A 21543-nucleotide genomic window follows, 5' to 3' on the forward strand; every position below is an offset into this window, starting at 1 on the left:
ACTCGCGGGTCTGGACTCGCGGGTCTGGACTCGCGGGTCTGGACTCGCGGGTCCGGACTCGCGGGTCCGGACTCGCGGGTCCGGACTCAGGGGTCTGGACTCAGGGGTCTGGACTCACGGGTCTGGACTCAGGGGTCTGGACTCACGGGTCTGGACTCCCGGGTCTGGACTCAGTGGTCTGGACTCACGGGGTCTGGACTCGCGGGTCTGGACTCACGGGGTCTGGACTCGCGGGTCTGGACTCAGGGGTCTGGACTCAGGGGTCTGGACTCCCGGGTCTGGACTCACGGGTCTGGACTCCCGGGTCTGGACTCGCGGGCCTGGACTCCCGGGTCTGGACTCAGTGGTCTGGACTCCCGGGTCTGGACTCACGGGTCTGGACTCACGGGTCTGGACTCACGGGTCTGGACTCCCGGGTCTGGACTCGCGGGCCTGGACTCCCGGGTCTGGACTCAGTGGTCTGGACTCCCGGGTCTGGACTCGCGGGCCTGGACTCCCGGGTCTGGACTCAGTGGTCTGGACTCAGTGGTCTGGACTCCCGGGTCTGGAACCCGGGTCTGGACTCAGTGGTCTGGACTCCCGGGTCTGGACTCGCGGGTCTGGAACCTGGGTCTGGACTCGCGGGTCTGGACTCGCGGGTCTGGACTCAGGGGTCTGGACTCGCGGGTCAGGACTCGCGGGTCTGGACTCGCGGGTCTGGACTCGCGGGTCTGGACTCCCGGGTCTGGAACCTGGGTCTGGAGTCGCGGGTCTGGAACCTGGGTCTGGACTCACGGGTCTGGAACCTGGGTCTGGACTCAGTGGTCTGGACTCCCGGGTCTGGACTCAGTGGTCTGGACTCCCGGGTCTGGACTCACCCAGCGATGTAGAAGCAGCCACGTTGGTTGACGAGCAGATCCCAGAGCAGCTTGGCGTTCTCCGTCACTCGGTGCTGGACGTAGACCTTCTCCTCCTGGGGGGGGGGGGGGGGCAGAGTTGAACTCACACTTGAACTTGTAGGATTTAAGTGATTAAAGGTCAAAGGTCACCACAACCTCACAAACCACCTGTTTGTACCTGTGGAGCTGATTAGAGCTCATTGTTTAAATGATGAAATGATATTTGATTAAAACCCCAGAGTTCAGGTGTGTGTGTGTGTGTGTGTGTGTGTGTGTGTGTGTGTGTGTGTGTGTGTGTGTGTGTGTGTGTGTGTGTGTGTGTGTGTGTGTGTGTGTGTGTGTGTGTGTGTGTGTGTGTGTGTGTGTGTGTGTGTGTGGGGGGGGACCTGGTCTCGTGAGAAGGCCGTGAAGAGGGTCAGATGTCCGGCCTCCGTCAGCTCCTCCCACTCCGACCTGAAGTAGAAGTCCTTGGACCGGGAGCGACAGCCGAAGAACAGGACGTTGGCTGAGGAGGAGAGGAAGAGGAGGATGAGGAGGAGGAGGAGCAGGGAGGAGAGGAAGAGGAGGATGAGGAAGAGGAGGATGAGGAGGAGGAGGAGCAGGGAGGAGAGGAAGAGGAGGATGAGGAGGAGGAGGATGAGGAGGAGCAGGGAGGAGAGGAAGAGGAGGATGAGGAGGAGGAGGAGCAGGGAGGAGAGGAAGAGGAGGATGAGGAAGAGGAGGATGAGGAGGAGGAGTTCCACACGTGAGGTCACAGTGGGAGGGAGCAGATCTCACCGCTCTTTCCCTCGGCGCTCCTCTCTTGTAGCGCCGCCCTGAACGGAGCCACTCCGGTCCCGGGGCCGACCATGACCACGGGCGTGTCCTGCTCCTCGGGGAACTTCAGACTTCCCCTCTTCACCCACAGAGGAACCCGCACGGCCCCTGAGCACCGAGGGGCCACACGTTACAGGATCATCACATCAGGACGAGTTCATTCACTCGCTTTTGTTTTTCTTTTTAACTTTAGAACTTTAACTTTGTTGAGCTCAGTTGGAAGAAAATCGTTTTTTAATCCCATTTTGAATTTTTATGTAAATATCACATTTCAGAAAAGCTGCTTCAGTCTGTGGATCTTGTCCCTGACATGTTTTCTGTGTTCAGATTTGAAACAAACTCCTGATGAGAAGGAGAATGAGCTCAGACCTTGATCCGGGTCCAGCGAGGACAACCAGCTGGAGCAGAGGCCTCTTCGTGGTTTAATCAACTTGGTTTTGTAGCGAACAACAGCGACGAGGATCTGGAGCCGGTTGGGATGAACCTGTGAGAGAGACAACATCATCTGGAGGAAGGATTTCATCTTCTCCTCCATGAACAAACATCCAGGAGAAACACAGAACATGTCTAGTAGTTGTGAGGGAGGAGTCACCTGCAGCGAGGAGGCGATGGAGAAGGACCGAGGCTGGATCTCAGGGAGAAGGTCCAGGAGATAATCCACCTTGAGCTCGGCGGTCGTGTTTGGGAAATCCGCCAAAACCTGCGGAGACACATGAAGCTCAACACGTGGAACCAGAGACGGGTTGAAAGATATGAAGCTTCACACTGAAGGTGATTCGTGACTAGGGTTGCAAAGGGGCGGAAACTTTCCGGTAAATTTCCGGAAACTTTCCATGGGAAGTTAAGCTCGGGAATTTGGGGAATTTTGAAAGAAAAAGAATAAGCTGAGCAATAAAAACATCATTCAAAACTCTATTTTAAAGATGTATGGAACGTTGAGTTTCAACCCTCCACTGGTCATTCTTCCATCACATGCACAGATAACTCCCAGCATGCTTCACTCTACAGCAGGGCTACTGAGGCCTGCTGTAGAGTGAAGGACTAGTCAGGTAAGTTTCCATGATATTACTGGGAAAATATATTAGCATGCTGATTGAGGATTGTTCATCTGTTCATCTAGACTATTTCCATTCATTTATCCATCAATTGTAAAATATGTTTACAGACGATTCCAATTGTTTGGCTAACTATTTATATCTCTGGCATTGCATTAGTGTTTTTTTACAAACTTTGTTCTCATCTTATTCTACAGAACAATGCCACGTGCACTCTCTCATGTGTGGAGACATTTCACCTCATCCAATGTAGAAGGAAAGGCTGTGTACATTTGCAAATACTGTGCAAAGACCTATGTTAAGAATGACACAACGATGCAGAAGCATATAGTCAAGTGCCCAAAGTTTCCTCAGGGCTCAAATCAGCCTATGACACAACAAAATGTTTATATTTATGTCTGTATATGACAAGGTAAATACAGTTAGTATAAATTACCCACAACATTTCCAGTTTATTCCCTTTAATTCCCATGGAAAGTTTGAATATTCCCAGAATTTTGCCTCCCTACTCGTGCTGTAAACGAACATGTGAGTAATGAGGTCCGGTGGCGTGTCACCTCCAGCGCCGTGCGGCGCAGCTGGTTGCAGTAGCTGTGCAGCTCGGCCTGACCTGCAGCCGAGCTGAACTCCAGCAGCTTCTCCCGCTCCAGCTCGTTGGTGGAGAACGTGGACAGCAGCTCGAAGAAGGAGCGGCGAGGCACAGCGCCGATGTCCAGGTAGCTCTCCACCAGGTGGCGCACGGTGCACGGCTGAGGAAGTCCGGCTGGAACTGACAAGTCAAGATAAGATAAGTGGAATGAAGGAAGTCCGGGGTCTCACCGGCGGAGCGTACCCACCTGCGGCGCTGCCCGTGGCGCTCAGCGTGAAGCCGGCGTCTGGATCTAATCTCAGCAGCTGGCAGAACTGTCGGACGTCCTCCGGTGCGTTGCAGGGACGCATGCTCACCACGTCCCCGGCTCCGAACCTGCACACAACACTCTGTGGTGAGGAGGACACGGAGCTGGGACTCGTGTCAACGACATCAAACCTTCACAAACTGTCTTCTCCTGCTCACTGTTCTGAAAACGTTCCGTCTGAGTCAATTCTTACAGGAAGTTGGATCCAGTGATGTCAAACTCTATGAGCCTCACTTCCTGGAAGTGGGACACGTGCGAGACCCTCCTGTTGGACACCAGCCTGGCAGCGAAGGCCTGAGTCTGCTCCGGGCTCCTCAGCCTGGGCTCCGCCTCCTCCTTCACATCATCCAGGAAGTGGAACACGTATGTTGGGGGGAGTCTGCCACACAAAACAACAACAACAACAACAACAAACAGGAAATAACAATCTGCTTCTGAAAGAGTCTCAACCAGCACAACAGGTGGAAACTCACGGTTCATCTTCTCTCAGTGGAGCCAGGTCGGCCACAGACGGATAGAGGAGCAGCACCTCCTCCCAGAAGGAGGCGAGCCACGGGTCGACCACGGCGTCCGGCCTAAACCAGAGGTCACAGCGTCACGGGTTCGATTCCACATGTTATAGATAGATAGATAGATAGATAGATAGATAGATAGATAGATAGATAGATAGATAGATAGATAGATAGATAGATAGATAGATAGATAGATAGATAGATAGATAGATAGATAGATAGATAGATAGATAGATAATACAATATAATAAAATAAAAAATATTGAGGTAGAAAGAATAAAAAAACAGAAACACAAGATAAATAGGTAGATAAGGTGCAGTGGCAAGATGATGGTAATAGTACTGATGATATGATGGTAATGTTATTGTTAGACAGTATATAAAAATAGTACATTATATATAGTATATAATATAACATAATATATATTTATATATGATAGTAATTATACCAATATAATAGCAGCATATAGTAATAATGGCAGCAACAGTATATATAATAATAATAGTAGTAATAATATAATAATAAAATTATAACATGTACACATGTATAAATATGTGTATATAGACTTATATAAACAAAGAATATACAGAGAGTATGATATGATATATGATAGTAGAGGTATAAATCACGCTTGATTCAAACGTACACAATAAAAACCATCAGGATTTGAATGATACAGTTTATGGTTAAACTGTGAAGCTGCTTTGTGAGCTGCTGCCTCAGTTCCACATTGTGTCCGTCATGTCTTCTGAAAAACCAGAAGTAACCATATTTGGAGGATAGGGGGTGGAGCCTGACTGAGAGCTCGAGGACTCGCCCATTGGACGATACTAGCTGTCAATCACACTGTGGTACCCCCCCCCCCCCCCCCCCCCCCCCAGTACTTCCGGTGCTTCATGGTCTGTTTGACTCTAAATGATCCTTCATGATCCAGGTGTGTGGTCTCACCCCAGGTCGTGTTGGTCGTCCACCAGCCCGACAGGAAGCAGCACGCGGGCGCCGAGCTGCGCCAGACGCTTCTGAAGCTTCTTCGCCACGAAGTTGAACCTGAGGACGAAAGCAGCTGAAGCTTTGATCTGCGAGTGATTCTCAACGTGCAGCAGGAGACGAGAAGCGGTGGAGACCACTGACTTGGGATAGGACGAGTCCCCGAGGCCCAGCACGCCACAGTCCAGCCGGCTGAGGGACCCCACGGGTAGAGACTTCTTAAAGAGGAACCTCCAGAAGTTCTGTGGGAGCAAGACGTCAAACGGTCCCTTCAACACTCAGGACTGAGACATGAAGACTCAAATCACACGTTCCCTACTGAGAACAGAAACTGAAGTAGAACTATTGATCTTCTGTATTGAACATGTTGCCCGTGTGTTGTTTGTGTGATGACCTTCATGTTGTCTGGAGCTTCTCCTTGTCCGCAGGTGGAACACACGAAGACCACCAGGGTCTCTGAGATCAGGTCGGCCTGTCGGAGCAGAGGAGACAGGTCAGGTGATTCTCCGTCAGACTCCATCACTGAGACACTGAACGGGTCATGAGGTCACTGACCACGTTGTAGCCGTCCAGAGGAAACAGCCGGACCTGCAGCCGCCTCCTCTGGGCCTGACGCAGGATCCTCTGGGCCGTGTCCTGGGCGGTCCCGGTCTGACTCCCGTACAGGACCAGGAGGCCGGGGGTCCACATCGCCACGGGTCCTCTACACCGAGCAGGAGGACAGAAGAAGAAAAGAGTTGGGTCCCAAATACACAATGTTGTGTTTCCAGTGAATTTAACATGCTCAGGCTGCAGTGGGATATGAATCACACTGAGGTGAAGTAATCTAATATATATATTAATTAACCACTGAGTTTTGAACATGTGACCTTCAGACAAAGATCCTGATGAAGATGATTTTCTTCTAAATGTGATTTCATTGTTTTCATTGATCAGTAACGACTCTCGTGACAGATATTAAACAAACAAGTTGTGATAAATTATTATTTTAAATGTACAAACAGAACAGAGAATACGTGAGTCATCATCAGACACTGTCGTAACTCTCTCGTCCACGTTGCTAGCTGCTAACAGGATAGCTACGAGATATTGAACAATGTATTTTCCGTCTGTACGTGACGTGTGTAATATAAATATAGATATAAAATATAAAAACTACAAACCGCTGCTGCTCCAGAGTCGCTGTTAAATAAAGTCTGATAATAAACAGCTGAGCGAGCACATCACTTCCTTATTCTCAACACTACGTCACACTTTACGGCAAAGCCCGATTCGACTTTTGATTGGCCTGCGCACTAGTGTTGCGTTCAAAGACAAAAAGAAGCTCGGAAACTTGAAATGCCTTTTCGTTCACAGGATGCAGCAACGAGCACATGAACAAAAACAACTTCATCAGAGTAACACCGCGGTGAGCTCACCGGTGATTTTAACAACAACCAGACTCCGATACACGGAGTTCCGGTCTGATAACACAACTTTAACACACAAGTTCTTCTGCTCATCACTTGGATTTAAAGATATACAAATCCAAGTAATGTCGTTTATTGTAGAAAACACACACACAACACAAACTGTGACCTACACACACACACACACACACACACAACACAAACTGTGACCAACATACACATACACACACACACACTAAACACAAACAGTGACCAACGCACACACAGAACACAAACTGTGACCTACACACACACACACACACACACACACCACACACACACACACCCACACAGAACACAAACTGTGACACACGCACACACAACACAAACAGTGACCAACACACACATACACACACACACAAAACATAAACAGTTACCTACACACACACACACACACACACAACACAAACTGTGACACACGCACACACAACACAAACTGTGACCTACACACACACACACACACACACAACACAAACTGTGACCAACACACACACACAAACTGTGACCTACACACACACACACACACACACACACACACACACACACACACACACACACACAGAGGAGATACAATATATTATTATGTTATTATTATGTAATTGTCCTGAATCTGGTTTTAGTTTGAAAGAAAGTGACACAGTTTGTTTAACAAGAGTCTTTTAATATTTTAATCCGACAGAATAAAAAACATTTAATCCAAAAAGATCAAAGTGGGAGAAAGGGGCGTTTCCTTCTCTCCTCCAACGTCAGAGTTTAATTTTTTACAGTGTGGAGCAGGAAGCCTTCAGCTGAAGAAGTGAAAGTAAAAGTCACAACCTGTGAAAAGCTCGGACACGAGTCAACGTTTCTTTGAGCTGAGCTGGTTCCAGATCCCGAGAGAAGATGCTCCACCTCGACTCGGACCTGAAGTCTGGAGGATTCTGCTTTGAAAACAGCCGCAGGTGAGAAACCTGCTCCTGAAGCTGCTGACACAGACACTGTATATCTATAAAACTATATTAACACTGCCTCACTGTAAATATATGCTATGCTAGCTGGCAATCACTTTGTGGTATCCCCCCCCAACACATTCGGTGCTTTATGGTCTGTTTGACTCTAAATGATCATAATTCACTTAATGAACATCAGCTGTTTGAAGACTTGAAACTAGAGACTGAGGCAGAAACTCCTGAATGTTACTGACGTTATGAAGTGAGAAGAAGAGTCACTTTCTATAGAAACTACCAGAGGAGTCGCCCCCTGCTGGTCACGACACAGAAGACAGCTTTCAAGGGCATTGGCTTCACTCTCTGGGTAGACATTATTATAAACAGAGAATGGATGACCCCCCGAAAGTGAAGCCAAATCACCTGGATCGCCCCCTGGTGTCTGGCTGCAGTATAGGTCATAACCCCCCCCCCTCCTCCATGTTAGCAGATGGGATATGAACCAAACTAAGAATCAAAGTAGACGTTAAATAAATGTTTGTAAAGATGTTTCTGTGATTTCAGCTCCTTCTCATCTCTGATGTTTGTTGAAGTTTCTGATCCGTTTGGTTTGAATCAGTTATTTGATGATATGGAAACAGGTGGAGACTGATTGACGGCTGAGGCTCACTCCTGATTGGACGAGACAGTGTTTTGGCAGGTTCCTGATTTCATTGTCAGGAGACTTTTGGGGTTCTACACATCTGTCGTTGCTGTGGAATAATGTGATCAGCTGTTCGGGGGGGGGGGCCCTCAGCTCCAGGCTCACTCACTCTTTAGTGATCGTTCTTCTGTCTGTACTCGTCTGTCACTGTGATGAACCGTTCTCTACCTCCACCTGTGGGCAGCGTACAGAACAGGATGTTCCTGATGCTCCTGATGCTCTTCATCATTTACAGAAATGCAGTGTTGGAGTCCAACTTGTCGGAACTCGGCTTCAAAGCTCCCAGTGCCAGAAAAACCGGGACCACCATCGCTGGGATTGTGTACAAGGTGAGGGTCTCACTCAGACACGTGCAGAGCGACCTGCTGCTCTTCACACCGATCCAGAGGAGCTGAGTGTGTTCTGTCCTCGTCCCTCAGGACGGAGTGATCCTGGGAGCTGACACCAGGGCCACCGACGACATGGTGGTGGCCGACAAGAACTGCATGAAGATACACTACATCGCTCCAAAGATCTAGTGAGTGACACCAGTTAGTTCAGCAGCTTCACAGCGGAAGATGTTTTCAGACAATCAATCGATCAAGTTTGATTTGTTCAGCTCATATTCACAGGTCCCAGTTTGTCTCATGGTCTTTAACAAGGTGAGACGTCCTCTGGTCTTCAACAAGAGTCAAACTACTGAGACCTTTAGCAGGTGAAGAAGGTAGAAACCTCAGAGACACGTGTGAGGACCCGTCTCCAGGAGACACATGTGAGGACACGTCTCCAGGACGGACACGAGTCCAGCAGATGTCTCCTGAGTTAGAGTAGCATCAGAGGAACGTGAGCTGACCTGTGTTGTGTTGTGTTGTGTGTGTTGTGTGTGTGTTGTGTGTCTGTGCAGCTGCTGTGGAGCTGGCGTGGCAGCAGACGCCATCGTCACCACACAGATCTCAGCGTCCAACGTGGAGCTGCACATGCTCAACACCGGGCGCCCCCCCCTCGTCGCCATGGTGACCCGGCAGATGAAGCAGATGCTGTTCAGGTTTGTTGTCTCTGCAGTGAACTGTGTGAAGGAGAAGAACTCAGCAGATCCAGTGGATTCAGGATGTTGGTTATAGATGGTTTGAGATGTTGCGTGATGGTTCCTCAGGTACCAGGGTCACGTGGGCTCGTCTCTGATAGTGGGAGGAGTGGATGTGACCGGAGCCCACCTGTACAGCGTGTACCCTCACGGCTCCTATGACAAGCTGCCGTTCGTCACCATGGGTACGGCTCCTGTTTACTGAAGCTTTCACTTTTATTTCTGGTGACCAAAATAATCCAGGTTCACTCAGGACCAGGATTTAAAAAGTAAACCACACAAAAACATCTGTTCGGTTTTTCCAGATTCGATTTCTTGTGAAAACAAACATATCTCTGTAATTTTAGATAATAAAACATGTTTTTTCCTCAAGTGAATGTAATGCGTTTCTGTAGGAAACCAAATGAGCCCGATAGTGATACCAGAATAAGAAGTGTGTGTTTGACTGGTTTCAGGTTCTGGAGCTGCAGCTGCCGTCGCTGTGTTGGAGGACAGATTCAAACCGGAGATGGAGGTGAGACCATGAATCCAATAAGCAGATGTGAATAGGTTCATCCTAAAGTTATGCTGCCAATAAGACGCGGTAAAAGTCTGCTGTGTAAATATTCCCCAATAATACAAAAACAAAACACAAGTAAAAACACAAATGTGAATCATCTGCACAGAATACACAACCACTGTCTGCTGTGTGTTATATAAATCCTATAATACAGAGTGTGTTTATTCTGATGTGTTGAGGTTGTAATGCTGCATCACAAACATTGACCTTGTTCTACTGGCTTGGTCATGTGACCTGTGATTACTGGCTTGGTCATGTGACCTGTGATTACTGGCTTGGTCATGTGACCTGTGATTATTGGCTTGGTCATGTGACCTGTGATTACTGGCTTGGTCATGTGACCTGTGATTACTGGCTTGGTCATGTGACCTGTGATTACTGGCTTGGTCATGTGACCTGTGATTACTGGCTTGGTCATGTGACCTGTGATTACTGGCTTGGTCATGTGACCTGTGATTATTGGCTTGGTCATGTGACCTGTGTCTCAGCTGGAGGAGGCGAAGCAGCTGGTACGAGACGCCATCGCTGCCGGGATCCTCTGCGACCTCGGCTCCGGCAGCAACGTGGACATGTGCGTGATCAGCGAGGCCGGAGTGGAGCACCTGCGATGCTACGACCAGCTGGCGGTCCGAGGCCAGAGGTGAGCCCCCCCACCCCCCCCCCCCACCAGGCCGAGCTGCTGAGACACGAGGATCTCTGTGTTTGACAGGTCATGTACAAGGTGTGATCCTCCTCTGTGTTTCTTCCAGGGAGGGACGGTACAGGTTCGATCCCGGTACCACTGCCGTCCTGACCCAGACGGTGACCCCTCTGACCCTGGACGTGGTGGACGAGCGTGTCCACGCCATGGACGCCGAGTGACGCCGAGTGACGCCATGGACGCCGAGTGACGCCGGCTCCGATCAGCTGCAATAAAAGCTTTAGTTTTAGTTAAATCACTAACATGAAAATCAGCTTGTTTGTGTTTCTCCTCACGAAGTTAAACGTTCACTTTGTGTCTAACGAACAGTTTCACATTAAAATCTGTTGTTGTAATGATTTCCACTTTCATTGTGTGATTTTTTTATTTATTCAGCTTTATTGCAGAAACAAAAGGTTCATATCTGTGAGCTTTATATTTGCGTTAAGATGAGTAAGTGAATATGTTTAAAGAATCTGTCTGATCTCACCTGACTTTATTTATATGTAGTGTGAAACTGTACAACACTCCGCTCCATATACACTTACTACACATCATATGTGATTTGTGTTAATATAAACCATATTGATATTATATATCATTTTATACAATAATATTGTCTTTTGCACACTCTAGTCCACAGTCCAGTCTACATATTCTTATACTCATAGTATATTATATTACCTATTGTATAGTCAAATACTTATATTTATACCTCTACTATATATCATATATTACATCATACTCTCTGTATATTCTTTGTATATATAAGTCTATATACACATATTTATACATGTGTACATGTTATAATTATTATTATTATTATTATTATATTATTACTACTATTATTATTATATATACTGTTGCTGCCATTATTACTATATACTGCTATTATATTGGTATAATTACTATCATATATAAATATATATTATGTTATATTATATACTATATATACTGTACTATTTTTATATACTGTCTAACAATAACATTACCATCATATCATCAGTACTATTACCATCATCTTGCTTCTGTTTTTATTCTTTCTACCTCAATATTTTTTATTTTATTCTATTGTATTTTAATATATTCTAATATACCGGCTGCTATGACGACTTAATTTCCCTTCGGGGATGAATAAAGTAATCTATCTATCTATCTATCTATGTATCTATCTATCTATCTATCTATCTATCTATGTATCTATCTATCTATCTATCTATCTATCTATCTATCTATCTATCTATCTATCTATCTATCTATCTATCTATCTATCTATCTATCTATCTATCTATCTATCTATCTATCTATCTATCTATCTATGTATCTATCTATCTATCTATCTATCTATCTATCTATCTATCTATCTATCTATCTATCTATCTATCTATCTATCTATGTATCTATCTATCTATCTATCTATCTATCTATCTATCTATCTATCTATCTATCTATCTATCTATCTATCTATCTATCTATCTATCTATCTATCTATCTATCTATCTATCTATCTATCTATCTATCTATCTATCTATCTATCTATCTATCTATCTATCTATCTATCTATCTATCTATATTAAACAGATAACTGTGGATTTAAACTTTCCTCCAGGGTGCGCTTCATCCTTCCACCCGGAGGAGCCGCTGTCTCCACGCGACGTGCTGACAATAGGACCGTTTCGTTCCCGCCCGGCTAAAGTTCTGACGGGTGATTTTCAAGCGCTCTCGCAGCTCGACCCCGCCCCCTCACTGCCCGCTGATTGGCCGAGCCGGAGCAGCGGACAGCTCGACCCCGCCCCCTCGCTGCCCGCTGATTGGCCGAGCCGGAGCAGCGGGCCGTTGGATCTGTTTGAACCCGTCTTGTTCTCCTCTCTTCTGGAGGTCTGACTGAAGGATCCGAACCGCAGACCTGGTCCAGCTCCTCGTGTGAGACCACTTCCGCTTCCCGGAGGGACCCGAGCGGCAGAGACATCACGTGATCCACGTAAAGCTGCTCTTTGGTGAGTTCACTCCGCGTGAGGCCAGCAGGGGGCGAACGCTAGCTGTTAGCATGTAGCCGTTAGCATGTAGCCGTTAGCCAGAGAAGGACAACACCGGTAACTTGACTCGGTGAAATGATCCAGTTTGATCCAGTTTGATCCAGTTTAATACTGCACCTGAGTTCAAACTGAACCTTGTTCACTTCCGGGTCTGATTCTGTTTACATGAGACGATCCTCGTTCAATATGAACCTGAGAAGGTTTGACATCAGGTTCACAGTGGATCCAGGACAGGTACAGGACAGGTACAGGACAGGTACAGGTACAGTAGAACTACAGTCCAGGTACAGTAGAACTCCAGTCCAGGTACAGTAGAACTACAGTAAAGGTACAGTAGAACTACAGGACAGGTGCAGTAGAACTACAGGACAGGTACAGGACAGGTACAGGACAGGTACAGGTACAGTAGAACTACAGTCCAGGTACAGTAGAACTACAAGACAGGTACAGTAGAACTCCAGTCCAGGTGCAGTAGAACTACAGGACAGGTACAGTAGAACTCCAGTCCAGGTGCAGTAGAACTACATTAATGTCCAGGTACAGTAGAACTCCAGTCCAGGTGCAGTAGAACTACGTTAATGTCCAGGTACAGTAGAACTACAGTAAAGTCCAGTTACAGTAGAACTACAGTCCAGGTACAGTAGAACTCCAGTCCAGGTGCAGTAGAACTACATTAATGTCCATGTACAGTAGAACTACAGTCCAGTTACAGTAGAACTACAAGACAGGTACAGTAGAACTACATTAATGTCCAGGTACAGTAGAACTCCAGTCCAGGTGCAGTAGAGCTCCAGTCCAGGTGCTTCCCAGTGCCGGCTCAGAGTCCATGAAGCAGCCTCAGGATTCGTGTCTGAACTTCTCCTCTGGCTGAGCGGAGACGAGAGGAGCATCCAGATGAGAGAGGGAAGCTGGTGTTTGATAGAAGAATAACGAGTGTCTGTCTGTTTTCATTGATAGATCCTGAGACGTCCTCTGTCCTTCAGTCAGACTCTGGTGGACCGGACCTGAGCGTGGACAGACATGCGTCCCGCGCCCTCCAGCAGCCGGCGGAAGAGCAAAGCTCCGAAGCACCGGTCCCAGGTGTCGTCCCCGGGGACGTCCAGAGCCCGGTCCCCGAGGAGGAGGAGCAGTCCAGGTGAGAGGAGCTGAACCCGTGAGGCCGACGTCTGAAGACGAGACAACATCCTCCTGTGTGCATGCAACAGTTTTATTATTATTAGAAAATAAATTCCACCTTTTCGATACAACAGGAAAAACTCTGTCCCCTTTTAAAACGTTTATCAGAATCAGTCCATACTCCAGAAGCTAATCCTCTGTCTGTGTTTCCAGTCGTGACTCCCAAGAAGAGACGGTTCCGACCAGGCACGAAGGCCTTGATGGAGATCCGCAGGTACCAGAAGAGCACGGACCTTCTGCTCAGGAAGGGACCGTTCTCTCGCCTGGTGAGTCGCTTCGTCTTCAAACCACACGGAGAAACATGAGCACTGGAGGTCATGTGGAACCTCAGGCCGAGCTGAAGCCTTTAGAACACAGGGGGCGGTTTGAATGGAGAGACAGTGGGACTGAAGCTCTGTGTGTGAGGACCTGGAGGGACAGAGGGACAGACGTCTCTGAATGGAGTCAGTATCTCTCTATACACTGAGACCTAGAGGAACATGGAACATTGTGGAATAAATCAATGTAGATATTATTATTCCGCTCTATGCTCTCCACAGTGTAACATTGGTGGAGATTGAACATTCACAATGAGAGGTGCAGTTTAAAAGCAGAAACTTAAACTGTGTCTGTTTTGAAAAACACAAAAGAACTTCCTGTTTTTGTTCAGGTTCGTGAGGTTTGTCAAACTTACTCCAGAGAGTCTCTCCGCTGGCAGGTCTACGCTCTGCTCGCCCTGCAGGAGGTGAGAAGCTGCCTCCACCACCAAGCTAACAGGCTTTATAATATCTACTTCTTTGTCATCATTTTGAATACATTTCTCTCCTCCTGCATCGATATAATTCAGATAAAGTTGCTTAATATACAACGTATTGCTCAACATTGAAGTGTGAATGTTTCTTTAGTCCGGTTCCCTGCTCCTCCTTCCCTCAGGCTGCAGAGGCGTTTCTCGTGCTGCTGTTCTCGGACGCCAACCTGTGTGCGATCCACGCCAAGCGAGTGACCCTGTTCCCCCGGGACATCCAGCTGGCCCGGAGGATCCGCGGCGTGGACGCGCTGTGAAGACGCCTCACCAGGACCGCAGCAGGAACCAGATGATCTCCACCAGTTTAAACCTTTCACCTGTTTTTGGGGTTAGGGTTACAAAATGTGGTTCTTATAATTCTTGAGACATTTTTTTTAATTTTTTAACTTCAGAAGTGTTTAAGAAGATTGTCCTTTGATTTTATACATTGTTAGTGATCGCTCCTCTGTGATGTATCATTGACGTGTAAATGTTGCTCTATAATTCATAGAAAGTTATTTTTTTAATAAAAATCCATTTTCTTCCTATTAAACGTGATGTGTTATTTCTGGACACCAGCAAAGATTTAATGTCAGTCGTTTTGTTTCTGTTCAACACAATAAGAGTAAATAACGACGCGTCTCCACTTCAATGAATGAATATCTCTGTGAACAAGATAATATCTGGTGTATATATATGCTTTTTGATTAAAATTACACAAATATTTGTATCTTTATCAGCCCGCCTATGACTTATTAATCAAAAAAACATCTGTTCCATTTTCAAGATTCGTTTTCTTGTGTAAACAAACATATCTCTGTAATTTTAGAAAATAAAAAAAAAATTCTCAAGTGAATGTAATGCGTTTCTGTAGGAAACCAAATGAGCCCGATAGTAATACTAGGATAAGAAGTGTGTGTTTGCCTGGTTTCAGGTTCTGGAGCTGCAGCTGCCGTCGCTGTGTTGGAGGACAGATTCAAACCGGAGATGGAAGTGTTGTGCAATAGGAGTAGACTTGACGTTGGCTAATTATTAATAATCATGAAATATGATTATTAAAATAATAAAAATTATCTATCAAAAATAATCAAACTATTAATTGAAGATGATCAGTAATCAAATAACAATAAAACCACTAATGAGAAAATAGGAATTATCAATTAGAAAGTACAAGCTATCAATTAACAATGATAAGGTTATCAACCAAGAATAATGAAAATAATTAGTCAAAAACAATAAAATTATCAATTTAAGAATAATACTATCTATATTAATAATTGAGAGAGGGGGGCACCACCCTGGTTTCCAGGGACCAACATATCAAGCTATAATTATCAGTCTCATAATGATAAATGTCAAATTAATAATGTCAATATTTTAATATTAACGATTACTTAATAAACAGTGAAGGCTTCTAAGTTCGAGCACAGGCAATCATAATCCAGCTGCAATCACACACTTATGCACAAATAATCACAGACTACAGATACTTTAATTACAGAAGTATTTATTAAAAAGGGGAAATAAAGTTATAATGTTATTCAATGATTTATCATTTTAACAAGCTCCGATATTTCAAAGATAAACACAGCAGCAGCACTTATCACAATTCAGAAAATACATGTAGAACCTGCGGTCTACCTATGTATGTCTGTCTCTGTGTGTGTGTGTCTGTGTCAAAGTGTCTCTGTGTGTGTGTGTGTCCATGTGTGTGTATGTGAAATAAAGTTAGTGTTATTTAATGATTTATCATTTTAACAAACTCCCATATTTCAAAGATAACAACAGCAGCTTATCACAATTTAGAACACGCATGTAACCTCTGGTCCATCTATGTGTCTCTGTGTGTGTGTATCTGTCTGTGTCTATCAAAGTGTCTGTGTGTGTGTGTGCGTGTGTGTGTGGGTGTGTGTGTGTGAGAGAGCGAGAGAAAAGAAAGGGGGCGTGGCGATGACGCAGTCACATCTAAGATGGCGGCCGATCATGATTCGTGGAATCAAGGCCTAAAAACTCTCAAAATGGCGGATTGACTACAAAACAAGATGGCGGAGCCGTTATGAATTTAGAGCCAGGATGGGAGGAGAGAGAGCGGAGGCGTGGCAATAATAGACTCAAAATGGTGGGTTAACTTGCGTTATTCAAGATGGAGTCTATGTTAATGACCCCATGTGGCCGGAGCGCACACTGGTGGTCGTCACATGAATTACACAAAGGAAATTTTAGACATTGTCTCTGCTTGGCTTTGGGGGCCGAATGGTTTCCAGATGTGTTCAGCCTCTCTAAGCATAGATTTAACTATGTGACATGAACTGTATTATAAATACAGATCGGAAGTGTGTATAGGTCGGTTTAGAAGGAGAGAGAGAGAGAGAGAGAGAGAGAGAGAGAAAACATGTAAGGAGAGTTCAAAGAAGCTCTTAAAAATACGCCTGAGATGAGTTAACAGTGATTCACCCCTCAGCCCTCAAGCGAGCGTTGTGGGCCGAGGTTCTGATCGGTGAAATCATTGCAGACTCACACAGACGTTAACAGTGCGGGCGGAGGCGCTTCTCGCGGCCTCATTTACTGCAACACAAAATATTGCCATCAGACCGGAAACCGGAAGTGGCTGGCTCGGAGTAGTGGCCGGCTAAAACAATGGAACACGGAGGTTCCATCAACAAAATACACTCAAGTATTAAATCAATACGCTACGTATTAAAACTAACATCTGCCCAGACAACATAAGTCTCTTACTGTACCACCCTCGCGGTGTGTCTGCGCCTCGGCGCGAATGTGTCGGGGGCCAGTGAATCACGTGGTCTCTCTCACGAGCGGAGCTCCGGAGCTCAGCCGCTGGACCGGACAAGGAGCGGATTTTCTCGTGCTCCGTGACGGGATGAACGTCGTCCTTCTTCTTCAGGGATGTGGAGCTCGTGCTCCTCAGCGGAATGAATCTCGCGCTTCTGCAGGGGACGGGTCTTATCGCCTCCATTAGTTTACTGAGTCGTCTGGTATAGCCTCGGGAGGCCTAGTGGTAACTTCAGCGTTGGAGTAGAAAAAGAGGACAAAGAGTTAGTTGCCTCCTTAAGTTGCTGGGTTAACTAGTGAGACCCCGGGGGGGGGGTCTCGTTGTCACATCAGCATCGGAGTAAAAAGAGAAAGGTTTCTGGGAGCACAGCCTTTTTAAGTCATGTTCCAGGTGACTCCCCCCTGGGAGGAGGGGTCAGGGGTCAGTGTGGCCCCCGGCCAATTGAGTTGTCAGGATTTGGCCCCCAGGGGCGGGCTTACAGTGGGGGACCCAGGAAGTGATTTTCTCTCACATGGAGATAAGATCTCCATGCTGGATTTTTAAATGTAAGGGGTCTCCTGAGGCCAGTTCCCAAGTTTTACGACTCTTTGTTATAAGTCAGATCACTGGGAACTCAGTCCCAACAGAGGTGAGACCATGAATCCAATAAGCAGATGTGAATAGGTTCATCCTAAAGTTATGCTGCAAATAAGACGCGGTAAAAGTCTGCTGTGTAAATATTCAACAATAATACAAAAACAACACAAGTAAAAATAGAACTCAGCCATGGCTCTAGGACAAACCCCAACTCCAGCATAGAGCGGCTGAGTGAATGTGGTCTGGACTCTGGAGGAGAGTCATGGTGTCAGAGACGCTGTAGAAGGACAGAACACCTGCTCTGTGATCCAGGTACACTCCTACTCTGGAGGACACAGGACCTGACACTAGAGTGTTGATCCTGTTGTAATGAAAATCATAACTGTTTCCATCATAATATAATGACCAAGATTTATCATTGCATCCAAATAAACATTCTGTGCCTCCTGCTCTGCTGATATTCTTGTATGTGACTGCTACACCAACTCCTCCTCTCACCCCCACCTTCACCTCCACCTCCAAGTAACAACGTCCAGTCAGACTCTATCTACTCAGGACCTGAGGCCAATAAGTGAATCTGTCTGGGTGATCAGAATAAGACTGATCTTCACTCATCCATGTTACTTTTCTGTTTCCCTCAGATAATAACAGCTCCTTGTGTACTGTGTTTGGATCCAGTGTGATTTCCTGTGAATATTTTAAGAAGTCAGCTCTGGTCTCTGGCTCTGGTTGTCGCAGTAAAACATCCACTTGAGACACAATCTGTAAAATCTCTGTCTCTGTCTCACTCAGAATGTCCTGTAGTCGACCTCTGACCTGTGACACAGCTGCTGTCACGTCCTCAAAGTCCCTCAGAGGACGGATCCTGATGCTGGATGAGTGTGTAGATCCACTGAGTGGTGACAGTGAGGGGTAGTTGTGTAGAAGCTGGTTGTGATCCTCTGTGTCTGAGAGCTGCTTCAGTTCATGGACTTTCCTCTTCAGCTCAGTGATCTCCTGCTCCAGTCTCTCCTGAAGCTCTCTGACTCGACTCACTTCAGAAGCTTTTTGGAAAACTTCTTTGAAATTACTCAAAATCTTTTCAAATTTATTTTCAGCCCTATTTGGCCTGATTTCCAAAGTGTTTTTTAAGTCCAGTACAAAATTGCATAGCATTTGTATAAATATTTCCATCATAGCATACAAACAAACTTTTTCCGATGATGTCTATTTGATGAAATATCATGTTGTGCGACCATCAACAAAGGACCAATTTGGGGCTTTGATGCTGAAATCCATTCAAAGGCAGGAAGTTGAATCATGCACCATTTTGCCGAGGACCCATGGAAGAAAGAACAGGTTTGTAGCTCTCTCTAACCTATAACCTTTTTAAGAGCTGGTATGTAGTTGCCACATTTGGATATCATGTGGTGCGACCTCAAAAAAACTATGAATTTTAAGGTATTTCCTCAAATATATATTTTCATCATACATTTCACTGACCTTTTGTGCTAACCTAGCTTGTTTTCTTTAGGAGTCCAATTCTGTGCCTGTTAATTTTGACTGAACTAGAAACTATCATGTGGTGCGACCAAATATCATGTGGTGCAACCATTGCAGAGGGTTTTACATGATAGATACATGTCCTAGATTATTATTTAGAAAATATTTTTATGCAATTTGCTAATTGTTTCCTAATAATTCAGAAACAATGGTTTGTTTAATGTTGTACTATATCATGATAAAATATCGCCAACAAATTTTAAGCATGTTATTTCACTGTAATTATTCATTTATTATTTATTTATGTATATATATATAACTGTTTTAATCTATTTTACCAGATGCCACTTCCAAGCCAAATAAAAACCGCTCGCCATAGGCAGCGTGTTGATTCTGACCCTGCAGCAAGAGCAAGTACCTGTCTCGGAGAAGGTATGTTAAAACTTTGAAAAATTGAAAACTACAAATAAAGCCACATGAAGTACTTCTTGCTTTTATGTGTTTTTCATAACCTGGAGGAAATGCATTTTTTCCTTAAAATGTTAATTTGCTGTCATCTATAATTAGTCCAAAACAACTTTAAGATTTATGGCATGATGATTTCAGATACCAGAGGAGGAGACAGCAGGGACAGATTCCATATGCCAAGTCAAGTGAGCTGACAGAGAGAGAGAAAAAGAAACAGAGAGAGAAATGGAGGGCTTACCAGGGGCGTTTCTAGGATTGAAAGAAAGGGGGGCTTAGCCCCTAAGGATGCTCAATGTTTGCGCCAATTTTTTTTGGGCTCATTCGGCGCAGCGGATATCCATTGTTTCAGACAGTTCATAGATTGGTTCAATCAGAAAGAGTGTGATTTTTCTCTGTATCTTTGCTTGCATTCATTCAGTATAAGATAACAGAAGAGACAGAATTTCAGGGTCATTGTGAAATTTGAAAACACAAATATGAACTTTTCTCAAATAGAGAGAAATAATTTTCCTGCTTGTAAAGGAAAGACGGATATACTTGTTTTCATATCCGCGTCACTCCCAAATCCTACTTCTTAAAGGGAGCACACACAATGGATGGAGAATGGACCTGCTAGTGTCAACCTCTGAGTTGTTTATTTGTTGTATTATGAGCAGAAGGGAATAAGATATATATAAGACAATACACAAAAATACATTCAAATTATTTCAAAAATAGAATCCAATGCACAGGAGATTTTAGAAAATGTAATCATGTTTCCATGGCCATAGTCATACCATTGAGAAAACATGAATGTTCAGTGCATTCCATTCGAGCTCACTGGAGACATTTTCTAACAAAATAGCTAGCTAGCTAGCTTAGTGTTAACATAGCTCATTACAATATTCCCTTTCATTTGCCTCAAATAAACCTAAATTTAAGCAGGTAACAATCGTTAACAACTACAGATAGCCACATTCTGTAACCACCTGTACTTACAATTTCACTCCGTGCATCATTTACTATGAGCTAAACTCCTTGGCTGTAATCCTGTGTCTTGCTAAAAAAAATTTAAAATAAAACAAAATCCCAATAATTATTTGGGGGGGCTGAAGAACATTTTAGGGGGGCTTCAGCCCTTCCATATGTAGGCCAGGTCCTTGAAGTTGTGGGAGAGAAAATCCAGGTAAGCTCCATGTGTCAGTCTGGTGAAAAGAACTTTTATCTGGCCACAAACTCCAGATGTAATTTCCTATGATAAGCAAGATGTCCAAGCTGTTATTTCAGAACCTGAGCCAGCAACCTCACGCTGCTCTAGGTAGAGCATCCAAGATTGGACAAAGTTCAATAAGGTCTTGGGTTAAAGAAATGCCTGCGATTTAAACCAAGTGCACCACATTAACAGGTCAAGTTTAATGAAATGTTTGTTCACAGCAATGTGTGTTGCACTTAAATGTTTGTGAGTTTTTGTTGAAGAAAAATGTATATATAATGTTTGTGTTCATAAAAGTTCTATCAAATTTGAATAAAATCTGGTTTAAATACATTTTTTGAATGGAATTTATGGTTTATTGGTCTCTTTAAACAATAGGAGGTTTTCATATCATTTGGAGCGACCAATAATAGCAAGACCTGTAATAAATTCTGAGTGAAATATCAAATTTCTGTGGCTGAAATATTAATCACTGATACAATATGCTTAAATGAATGGATTTTTTTTACATTTTTTGTCAGTTTTATGGGCTTTAC

At 44.9% G+C, this 21543-nt stretch overlaps 3 protein-coding genes across 4 annotated transcripts in view; 2 read left to right on the plus strand and 1 right to left on the minus strand.

Moving 5' to 3' along the window:
* The window catches only part of ndor1 (NADPH dependent diflavin oxidoreductase 1), a 7493-nt gene extending 1112 nt beyond the window's left edge, over positions 1 to 6381 (minus strand). The window contains exons 1-14 of the mRNA XM_061067405.1: positions 6309 to 6381; positions 5701 to 5848; positions 5540 to 5617; positions 5290 to 5387; positions 5107 to 5205; positions 4119 to 4220; positions 3839 to 4024; positions 3586 to 3713; positions 3307 to 3518; positions 2287 to 2394; positions 2064 to 2178; positions 1656 to 1802; positions 1265 to 1383; positions 858 to 952 (exon numbers count right to left, since the gene is read on the minus strand). Coding sequence (XP_060923388.1) covers positions 858 to 952; positions 1265 to 1383; positions 1656 to 1802; positions 2064 to 2178; positions 2287 to 2394; positions 3307 to 3518; positions 3586 to 3713; positions 3839 to 4024; positions 4119 to 4220; positions 5107 to 5205; positions 5290 to 5387; positions 5540 to 5617; positions 5701 to 5835 — 1622 coding nt within the window. The 5' untranslated portion in view covers positions 5836 to 5848; positions 6309 to 6381. The remainder of the gene's footprint in view (positions 1 to 857; positions 953 to 1264; positions 1384 to 1655; positions 1803 to 2063; positions 2179 to 2286; positions 2395 to 3306; positions 3519 to 3585; positions 3714 to 3838; positions 4025 to 4118; positions 4221 to 5106; positions 5206 to 5289; positions 5388 to 5539; positions 5618 to 5700; positions 5849 to 6308) is intronic.
* A 979-nt stretch (positions 6382 to 7360) lies between these two features.
* psmb10 (proteasome 20S subunit beta 10) lies at positions 7361 to 10883 on the plus strand. The gene is made up of 8 exons (XM_061067425.1): positions 7361 to 7534; positions 8458 to 8551; positions 8642 to 8739; positions 9106 to 9246; positions 9355 to 9470; positions 9741 to 9799; positions 10333 to 10484; positions 10594 to 10883. Exons 1-8 carry the CDS (start codon positions 7476 to 7478, stop codon positions 10703 to 10705), a joined length of 831 nt encoding a protein of 276 aa, XP_060923408.1. The 5' UTR covers positions 7361 to 7475; the 3' UTR covers positions 10706 to 10883.
* Positions 10884 to 12387: 1504 nt separating this feature from the next.
* LOC133007567 (uncharacterized) lies at positions 12388 to 15051 on the plus strand. Of its 2 annotated transcripts, none has more exons than XM_061075741.1 (5): positions 12388 to 12520; positions 13517 to 13694; positions 13889 to 14001; positions 14385 to 14459; positions 14648 to 15051. In XM_061075741.1, the coding sequence occupies exons 2-5, from the start codon at positions 13580 to 13582 to the stop codon at positions 14774 to 14776; spliced, it is 432 nt and encodes a 143-aa protein (XP_060931724.1). In that variant the 5' UTR covers positions 12388 to 12520; positions 13517 to 13579; the 3' UTR covers positions 14777 to 15051. The 2 variants fall into 2 exon arrangements, with proteins under 2 accessions (XP_060931724.1, XP_060931725.1); XM_061075742.1 differs by lacking the exon at positions 12388 to 12520 and adding an exon at positions 12605 to 12804.
* The last annotated feature ends 6492 nt before the right edge of the window (positions 15052 to 21543 follow it).

Source organism: Limanda limanda, chromosome 1 (genome assembly GCF_963576545.1).
Source record: "Limanda limanda chromosome 1, fLimLim1.1, whole genome shotgun sequence".
In the NCBI taxonomy this organism is placed as follows: Eukaryota; Metazoa; Chordata; class Actinopteri; order Pleuronectiformes; family Pleuronectidae; genus Limanda; species Limanda limanda.

Coding starts and splice junctions, on each gene's coding strand:
- psmb10 (XM_061067425.1), top strand. CDS start 7,476: ATGCTCCACCTCGACTCGGACCTGAAGTCTGGAGGATTCTGCTTTGAA. Junction 7,535..8,457: donor TGCTTTGAAAACAGCCGCAG/GTGAGAAACCTG, acceptor CATCATTTACAG/AAATGCAGTGTTGGAGTCCA. Junction 8,740..9,105: donor TACATCGCTCCAAAGATCTA/GTGAGTGACACC, acceptor GTGTCTGTGCAG/CTGCTGTGGAGCTGGCGTGG.
- LOC133007567 (XM_061075741.1), top strand. CDS start 13,580: ATGCGTCCCGCGCCCTCCAGCAGCCGGCGGAAGAGCAAAGCTCCGAAG. Junction 13,695..13,888: donor GAGGAGGAGGAGCAGTCCAG/GTGAGAGGAGCT, acceptor CTGTGTTTCCAG/TCGTGACTCCCAAGAAGAGA. Junction 14,002..14,384: donor AGGGACCGTTCTCTCGCCTG/GTGAGTCGCTTC, acceptor GTTTTTGTTCAG/GTTCGTGAGGTTTGTCAAAC.